The sequence below is a fragment of the Caretta caretta genome, chromosome 10 (genome assembly GCF_965140235.1).
Source record: "Caretta caretta isolate rCarCar2 chromosome 10, rCarCar1.hap1, whole genome shotgun sequence".
NCBI classification, from domain to species: Eukaryota; Metazoa; Chordata; order Testudines; family Cheloniidae; genus Caretta; species Caretta caretta.
In genome coordinates, this window is record NC_134215.1 from 44,378,144 (window position 1) to 44,387,283 (window position 9,140).

At 46.0% G+C, this 9,140-nt stretch overlaps 1 protein-coding gene across 12 annotated transcripts in view; it reads left to right on the top strand.

Annotated features, from left to right (window-relative positions):
- MYO9A (myosin IXA) overlaps positions 1 to 4,233 on the top strand; it is a 469,743-nt gene extending 465,510 nt beyond the window's left edge. For all 12 annotated transcript variants that reach the window (XM_048865609.2, XM_048865604.2, XM_048865610.2 and 9 more), the window contains 3 exons: positions 190 to 392; positions 2,332 to 2,474; positions 3,134 to 4,233. In XM_048865609.2, the coding sequence (XP_048721566.1) occupies positions 190 to 392; positions 2,332 to 2,474; positions 3,134 to 3,609 (822 nt within the window). In that variant the 3' untranslated portion in view covers positions 3,610 to 4,233. The remainder of the gene's footprint in view (positions 1 to 189; positions 393 to 2,331; positions 2,475 to 3,133) is intronic.
- Positions 4,234 to 9,140: the final 4,907 nt, after the last annotated feature.

Sequence of the window (9,140 nt, forward strand, 5' to 3'; positions counted from 1 at the left end):
CATGCACTGTAACTGGTGTTGTGGACTGTGTACATGTGCTAAGTACCTGTTGCTGAAGTTGTTTCCTCCACTCTTGGTACTGGGGATAAAGGAGGGGAAGAACGCCATCAGTCTAAAATGTACCATGAGATGCCTGCAAGGTTTGGCGATAATGGCATGAAGTTTGTTGATACGGGTTTTGACCTGCAGGGCAAAGGACGTCTAAGGCGTGGAACCTTCCCCAGTCCAACATCTCCTGTTTCAGTGCGATTACCCTCCGTGTCTGATGTCTCTGAGGAGACCGTGAGTAGTGAGGAGGCTATGGAGATGGATGTCACAGATCAGCAGCAGGCAGCCATGCAGCAAGAGGAGAGGGTGCTGACTGAGCAGATCGAGAGCTTGCAGAAGGAAAAGTGAGTCACGGGCAATGGAGGGGTGGAAAGGCACAGTGCTCCGGAGGTGGACAATTAATGCTGGGAATCTGGAATCTTAAATTCAGATCCTCTTAGAGCCACAGGTGAACACAAATTTGGTCCCACTCTGATAGCTGTTGAAAAATGTTCTCCACTTCACAAAATTTTATACAATTAGCACTAGGCACCGACTTCCCCTCTGCCCAGTGAGTGCTCGACCCTCCCTGACTCTGACCCCACCCCTGTCCCGCCTCTTCCCACCCCTGCCTTGCCTGCTGCCATTTCTCCCCCTTCCCCCAAGTCCCCGCCCCTGCCCCACCTTTTCTCCACCTCCTCTCCTAAGCGTGCCACATCCCTACTCCTCCCCCTCCCTCGCAGAAAGTCCTAAGCCCCGCCAAACAGCTGTTAGGTGGGAAGTGCTGGGAGGGAGCGGGAGGAGCAGAGACATGGCGCACACAGCGAAGGAGGAGTTGAGGGCGGGGCAAGGGAGCTTGGCTGCCGGTGGGTGCGCAGCACCTGCTAATTTTTCCCCGTGGGTGCTCTAGCCCCAGAGCACCCACGGAGTTGGTGCCTTTGTGATTAGCAATGTCTGCACATCAGGGTGAGGCACATCAGCAGCACTATGTGGGGACACAAAACTGAAGGCAAGGAGTGTTGCAGGTCGGGATTGAGGTGCATTTGTGCTGAAGGGTAGGGGTGCATTTGCAAGGAATTCCAGGTCAAGACTGAGGCCTGCTGCCAGAAAGAGTTTTAGAACTGGTATGGAATAAAGACTACATGGATGTGAGTTAGCAATGGGGAAAGGTGATGTGTCTATGCTGATCATTAGAAGATCAACGGTGGTTCCTGTCGTTGAATGTGAAGTATTGTTGAACTGACTGGAATTGGCAGTGTAGTCCTTGGTTTCGTTCCTTCCTATGCAAGAGGAGCCAGAGGCTACTGCTAAGTAAATGCTCTTCTTCCTGAAGAGCCCTGACATACATTTCCGTCAGGATTCCATCCAGTCACCCCTCCTGCCCAGTGTGTGTGGGGAGCCACTAGGGGAGATGGTGAAACGTTCTGAGCTGCGGCGACATCAGTCTGCTGCTGACGCTCAGCTCTGATTCCTTCTCCTCTAATGGAGATTCTACAGCCTCGTTACTGCTGCTGTCTGACTGATCGGGTTCTGGGTGAAAGACTCAGCCCAGATGCAGTGAGAGAGATGCTAGCTGGCAGGCAGCGGCACTCAGAGTAATCAGCACATCAGCAGTCTGCATCAGCTGTTGAGGGTGTACAGCCCTTCCCTCCTCCCCATGCTAACCTGGCTCTCCAGCCTTTGGGGCCTATTAGATGAATCACAGCTCCTGGTTTCTTTAGATGGCCCATGCGCCTCCATGACTGGCCAGGAGTCTGAGATTGATCTTTTCTAATGTGGACCTTGCAGTGCTCATCCTTGCCTTTCTCACCCCCAAGCCAGACTGCTGTCATGTGCTCTGTCCAGGCCTGGTGAGCACAGAACACCTACACTGAATTCTGTACTGCCTTTTTGTTCACCTCAGCAATGGTGCATTTCAAGGCACTGGTGATGACCATTAAGACTCTGGTCTGGGGATGGGATGGCTGAGAAGCTGCCCCTTGCCAGATGTCCAGCCACAGCCCTTGGATTGGCTGGGATGTTCTTGCTGATGGTTCCTCTAGTGGAAGCTCCATGACCACTGGTGGACTGATTCCAGTGTGGACTCCAGCTCTGACATTTTCACTATCCTCCCAGTGTGATACCCCAATATCCGTGTTTGGTTCTGCAAGTTGTTTGTTGTTGTGTTCTGTTTTTGACACTGTGTTTGCACGGCCTCCCTTGAGCTCTCCAGACAATGCCCTTCTGAATCTCCCTGCTTACGCAGCACTGGTTTACTTCCTCTCCACCTTTTCCTGGTTCACCAACTAGGGTTATTTTCTGCAGGGAGGAACTGACTTTTGAGATGCTTGCACTGGAGCCCCGAGCCTCTGATGACGAAACTCTGGAGTCTGAAGCTTCCATCGGCACTGCGGATAGCTCCGAAAATTTGAACTTTGACTCTGAAGGGGCTATCTCTGATCGATCGGGTAATCACAGTCCTCTTCTAGCAGGTTTTCTGACTAGATTGATTCAGTGCAGCAGAACAGGGCCTACTGATATATGCAACAGCATCAGCACTCCAAGCTTTAGGCTGGTGCTTAGACTTCCCCTGCTTCCTTCCCATTCTGTGCTGCTGTGACACTGCGTGTCCTGCTCATGCGTGTGCAAACTCTGTCCCACAACCAAGCTGAGACTCCTCCAGTCCCAAATCATAGAACTGTGAGCAGCCTAATCCTAGAGCAGGCTGAAGCATTTGCTTGGGAGGTGGCATTCCCTGGTGGGACACCCTCCATCTTCACCCCAGAGGGAGCATAGTCTATTGAGTACAACACAGGCCTGAGAGGCAGGTTGTAGACCTAGCTTTGCTACTGACTTGTGAATGGACTTCAGCAAATCACATAATCATTTTCTGCCTGCAATCGGGTCAGACCCTTGCTTGTCCCAGACACTGTGGGTAACCAGTTCACATGTTAACCTATAGGCACCGTGGGTTGGTCACTTCTCTTTTCCAGTTTAATTGCATATGTTCCCCCTGACATGCCCAGCAAATTCACTCTCAGATAGTAAGGGTTGCATGCAAATCCATTACTGTATATGCAGCCGTGTGTGTATCTGTTCTCATTCCCCTCTCCTCTCTTTCTATCAGAGAGAAGTTTAGCACTTAGTTCGTTGAGGCCTGTCAAGATCGAATCCACGAGCAGATTGCGAAGGCACCTGAGGAAGCAGCAAGACTCTCTGGACTCAATGGACTCTTCGGTTTCTTCTCCATCTTCATCCTCCTCGTCCTGCTTACCTCATGTGACTAGGAAACGATTCCAAATGTACTCCAAGTCGCCCTTCTACCGAGCAGTTGCTCCTGGAGATATCACTGAGCAGAGGTTGGGACTTGAAGGGTTACCAGGGCAGCTTAGGGGTCTGGATGATAGGCCCCAGTTCACCAGCAGAGGGACTTTCAGCCCTGAGAAAGGCAAACAGAAACTGAAGAATGTGAAAAACTCACCCCAGAAAACCAAAGAGCTCCCAGAGGGGGCAGCTGGGGCAGGCCGGAAAAGAAACACTGAAGCAGACTGCAGCAGCACCCAGCAGCTGGTGCTTTTCGGGAACAATGAGTTCATGGTGTGAACCAGTTGCCCAAAATCTCATCATTGCTGCAGACAAGTGATAGCATCTCACCTTTGGTATCTTCCCCCCCATCATCACCGCCACCACCACCATTGTAGAGTTGCTGCCCGCTGCCCATGCAAAGCATTTATTCACTAATTGCTGGGGCTTCCGACCTTGCATTGCCAGTGCTACAGGGAGCAGGAGACTAACTCTTAACAAAAGCCTGTTGAGGACAGTTTCAGCCGTGGCCTTAGCTCTTTTTAATATTTTGGAACTCAAAACCTGCCAGATTTTTCAGACTGGGGACTCAGAACAAAAGAAAATAAATTGGGGGAAGAATTGCTGGTGAGTTCTGTTTTACTTCCCATCAGCCCCGGCTTTCTCTTTCTGAGCAGAGGAAATAGGGAGAGGGAAAATCAAGCCACCAGGTAATGCCAACAGGATCTTGGAGTTGGGGAGCTGGTCCGTGCCTGTCTTGACCTTGATGTGAAAGCTGCAGACTGTGTGTTTGTGCTGGGATGAAGCATAAACTCCTTACAAGGAACCACAGCAAAGAGTAGACCAAGCCCTTTGTTCAGAGCTATTTATAATGCACTCCATGTTGTTGTCAGGTGATAATAAAAAGCTATCATTTCCATTCAAGCAATCAGAGCATGTCTCAAAACCCCCACCACACTGACCTGCAATGAAAAGAGAGTGATTTTATTTTTGTTGTTGTTGATATGTCAGGAAAACTAATGCCAGTTTGACTCCTGGTTAGTTCAAGCCAAATACTTGTGCCGAATTTTCAATAGCCATAACTAATCCTGTGATTGAGGCGCAAAGAAACGTTTCTAAAAAGCAAAGGAACCTTTAGAAATATAAACCTAAAACATTACAACCACATCACAACCCTGCAGTGCTGCCTACTTGTATACACTGACCAAGTGAACAATGGCTAACAGTTCCAGTGAAGGACAGGAACTTCTCAGCCAAGCAGCAAACTCATGCAGACAAAACAGCACTATTTTAATTGCATTGTTAAATCAAAAGGAAATGCATGGAAAAGTGTTAAGGAAGTAATCTGTTTTTAAAATGTGACCTAACCAACTTTCTCCCCTTTTCTCAGATCATCAGTATTAAAAGAAAAAAGAAAAAAAATCAAGGACTACTTTTTGTTAATATTCTGGTTACTGAAGTTCACTCTGTGTGTGTGTGTGTGTTTGTATATATATATATATATGTATGTGTGTGTATATATATATATATATATATATATATTAATGGTTTTTATTTTCCCCCTAGATGGAACATTTTTGCCAGGAAAAGAAAGGGAGAAGTGAGGGAAGGTAGAATTAGCCCCTAAGAGTATTGCAGGGAAAGAAATGGCACCATTTTTCACCACAGTGCATCACCATTCACCATGTCTCAGCCCACTGAACATTTGTGAGATTAGCAACCTGCCTAAACTGCTCAGACTATGTGAGAAGCTGATGCATGTGCACCTCTCGCTGTAAATACGACACCTTTGTCAAAGCAAGTATGTGACAAATGTTTGTTTAACAAGTTCTCACTAGATCTCGTTAGGGTAAGACAGCAGTGTCATTCTGTCATGACCATGTGGCAGGGTAGTCAGATCAAGGCTAGATTTGTCATTCATGGTGTCATCCTGTGACTTGCCACCAGCACAGATGTTGCTGTTACACATTTTTAAAACAGATTTGTAGGAATCTAATTAGTAAGCTTAGAGGCAGTAGTCCAGGAGGTCACTTAGTAACTTGGAACTTTATGGGGATGTCCCTACGTGTTAGTCTGCATCCACAGTCACGTGGATGAAGACCAGCAATCCCAAAGCATAATTCAGAGAAATTACAGGTGCCAGTCCATTTCCCTAAGCGGCCAGGACTTTGCTGATGCTGAGAGGAGGAGTTGAATAGAAGGGGCTTCAGGACCCCAGTTAGAATAATTAGCTGAATAAATGCTGGATTGGACCTGCCAGCTAACCCTGCTAGTTCTGTCCTGGGTAATGTTCTGAAGCCAAATGTGGTTCTAACCTTGATCCTCCTAATCAAAAATCTAGAACAGCAGTGTCAGAATAGCACTGGTTTGTGTACCTGACTGTTCTCTCTCTCGCATCCAAGAACAATGGGAAAAGATATTTGCATTTCATAATTTTGCTGGGTAATGGTTTTGTTATTTTACCTCCATAATATGGAACTAGAAGTATCATGCAACTCCCAGAAACCCCTTCCCTTGCCTCCCTTCAATAGCGTTCCAGTACAGAACCAAGTCTACATCCTGGCTTCACAACAGTATATCTCAGTTCAGAAAGGGCCCGTCCTGAGCTTGCAGCTCTTATGGACAATGTACACCTGGTTTCGTACATGGGTGAGCACCCTGGGAATGAGTCAGTCTGCTGGAGTTCCCTGTAATAGTAGTAGGTTTAGTGATTCCTTCCTCTCAGTGGGTGGGGAGCAATACTTTGGCATGTTCCTCGGCTGGTTGAACCTGCATTTCTTTAGAGGGATTTTTTTCCCCCCCCAGTGGAAAAAAATATAATTTAGGCCACTTTTACCAGAGTGGTGATGACATGGAGCAGGGACAGGGATTTACAGGTTCTGCTTTGACCTCTGTGGATTTAATTATGTCCAACTCTTTAGTTCTAAAATTGCTAGGTTAATAGGTCTCTAGCTGTTTTACAGATCAACCAAGAAACCGTGGGCAAGGTAGGTGGTGGTTATGAAGGTGGAAAGTAACTAAGGAAACGCTACAGGGCACCCAAACTCTTCAGAAGCAAATTATAAGATTATCAAAAAAATGCATATGAAGTGGATAGAATATGTTGTTGTTTCAACCGGAATTAAATGAACTGATGCCATGCAGAGTCATAAATTTTTAACTTTGAAAATCAAGTTTTAAACACAAATACAGACCAGCTAACTACAGATTTTGCAACTAGAACTTAGTCAATCATTCTGATGGTGCACAAGCCAGAAGAGATTCCAGCGCATACAACCTTAGAGTGGGTTGGCTCTGCACAGCTTATAGTATAAAGGTGTCAAAACTTATATTTAGTCAGTGGAGTCAGAGGAGGCTGAATACTCGCAGCGAGCAGATTTGTTGAGGAAGGATGTGCTGTTTTTACATAGCCTTTGTTTAAAAAAACCATAACTGCACTTGAAGATCAGAAAAGTCGCTCTGTAAGAATCTCCTCTTAGTGGATTCATATTGTTCTTTCAGTGATTTCCATATGGAATTTGCTGTGTTTAAAAGTCCAAGCACAAGCTGTCGAATGGCCAGCACATGGGTTCAACCTGTTATTTTGAAATCAGGCTGCGTTCTTTGTGCTTCGCACTGTGTATCCCCTCCCATGCGGAATCAGAATGCTGCTGGCACTTTTGCTGAGGCTCCTTCAGGCAGGATAGCACACAGCTTGCTTTTCTTAAGCTGTACTGGGTTCTGCAAGACTGATTCAGAGCATACTTTGTGAAGGAGACACTTTTACAGAGTTACTTTTGGGATCATCATCTGATAGAGAGAGAATCCCTGTTATGATGGCCCTGCAGATGGAATCCTTAGAAATAGGACAGGACTCAGTTTTCAGCAGGAATTATTCCAACTTACCTTCTTTTGAAGGTTTTTGCACCCATTGACTTGCAGGTTCATCAATAATGTTGATTATTGAGCGACAAATTTCTGCAGAAGCAATGGGTCAGGATGGGGAGGGACATCATGAAGTTTTCACAAAAGGGTACAGGTTGCTGTCCCCTGCAGAGTCGTACTTAATATTGCCATGCAAGGAATTAAGTTTGGGATCCTCCCCATCCCTCCCAGTGTCCACACCTGCAGAAGCAACATTCATCTGCCCATGTCTGATAGCAGAGGCTGCAAGTCATACCATTGTTAACAGCCTTTTCAGTTGGGCTGAGTGGAGGATACGCAAGGAGCTGTGGATACTGCCTCTGCTCAAGGGGTGAGATTTAACATTAGCTGAAGACTGTTAATACTGGAAAAGCATCAGGGGATCCAACATTGATTTATCAAGTCCTGCTCTGTTTAGATTAAGGAAGGTCTGTCTGTCCCTCTCCCCCATGGTATTGGTGAAGAGGAATTACATAAACCCTTGTAATTAAGATGTTAAGCAGCAAACAGTCTGAACACAGCTTCCCATTAGAAATCAAATGTGTATGGTTCAAAAGGCGATATACACACAGGGAGCCCTGAATGAAAACGTGGCTTTCAACACACCCGCCTCTGCTGTTTTCAGGGTTTCTGACCCTCCACAACGAATCCACTTAAGTTCTGCAACCGTAACTCTAGGCTTCAGATACACTCCGGGGGTGTCCTAGCTTTCCTTTCTTCCAATCCAAGAGCGTTCATTTCAGCCAGAACCCTCCCACCCACCACTTTCCTTTTATCTTGTCTTGAAGTGGGGGGTGGGGGGGATGACAGTGAAAAGGTTTTAGTGGGTCCAGACTGTGTGTTCTGTTTTTGTCGTCGTTTAATTATTATTTTGAATATAGGCACGGGTTAGACCAATCCTTTGTTTTGTTCCCCGTCCGTGTTTAAGCCTGATGCCTGTCTTCCAGTCCTGTCACGCAGTAGGTAAGCGGTAGGTTCTCAGATATGATACACTCCTTGTACCAAGTGAATGTACTTACCACTGGAAAGGATAGGGGCTGCATATTATTATTAATTATTATTATTTGTAATGGAAATTTTAAAAGTAATTTATAAGTATGCTGAGTGTAAATTTAAAAAGCAAAGTCTGTATTGTAAAAGGATATATTATCCTGTGTCATACGCTCTATACATTTTACCTGTTTAGGGAAAAAGAATATATAAGGGGGAATGATTTCTCTTACCCACAGAGCCAGATTGCATGCCGCTGTGCAGTCAACTGGCACTTTGTAATTTCATGTCAGTAGGTTTTCTTCAATTTTTTTTAATTAATGTTTTTTTTCCTTCTGGAACAAGGCCGTCATATGTATAAAGTGCAATTTGTGTAATATTTCTTAAATATATACTGTATGGCTGTACAAAACCAACTTTATGAACAAATAACCCCCCAGCTTATTAAAGAACAAAGCTATTAGAAAGCAAAGAATGACAGTGATTGATGTGGTTTGTATGACTTGGGAATGTTGCCCTCAACCTCTCCAGATTCACTTTTGACTCGTGGCTTTCAAGTATTGGCAGGGATCAGGAGGACAGCCAAGAGTAGCACTGAGGTAAGACCGGTAAAGCTTGACAGAGGAGCAGGAACAGGGTGTGTGTGTTCTGCTTGCTCCTCCAGGACAGACTTCAATCTAATGTGGCCCAGATGTATTCTAAAGACATTATGCAAGGTCCCAGCATACAGCCCCTGAGACAGATCTCAGCTATTGAGAACTGCATTTCCATGAAGCCCCAGTGTGCACTAAAGACATGGGTGGCTACAGTCTACTCCAGTTGTGCACAGTAGGGGCAGCCCTTAGACTCGGTGACAAATTTCGATTGCATCCCTTGACTGGGCAAAATTTGAGCTCCCTGTCTGAAATGGTATGCCCCTGGATCTCAGATGGGACTCA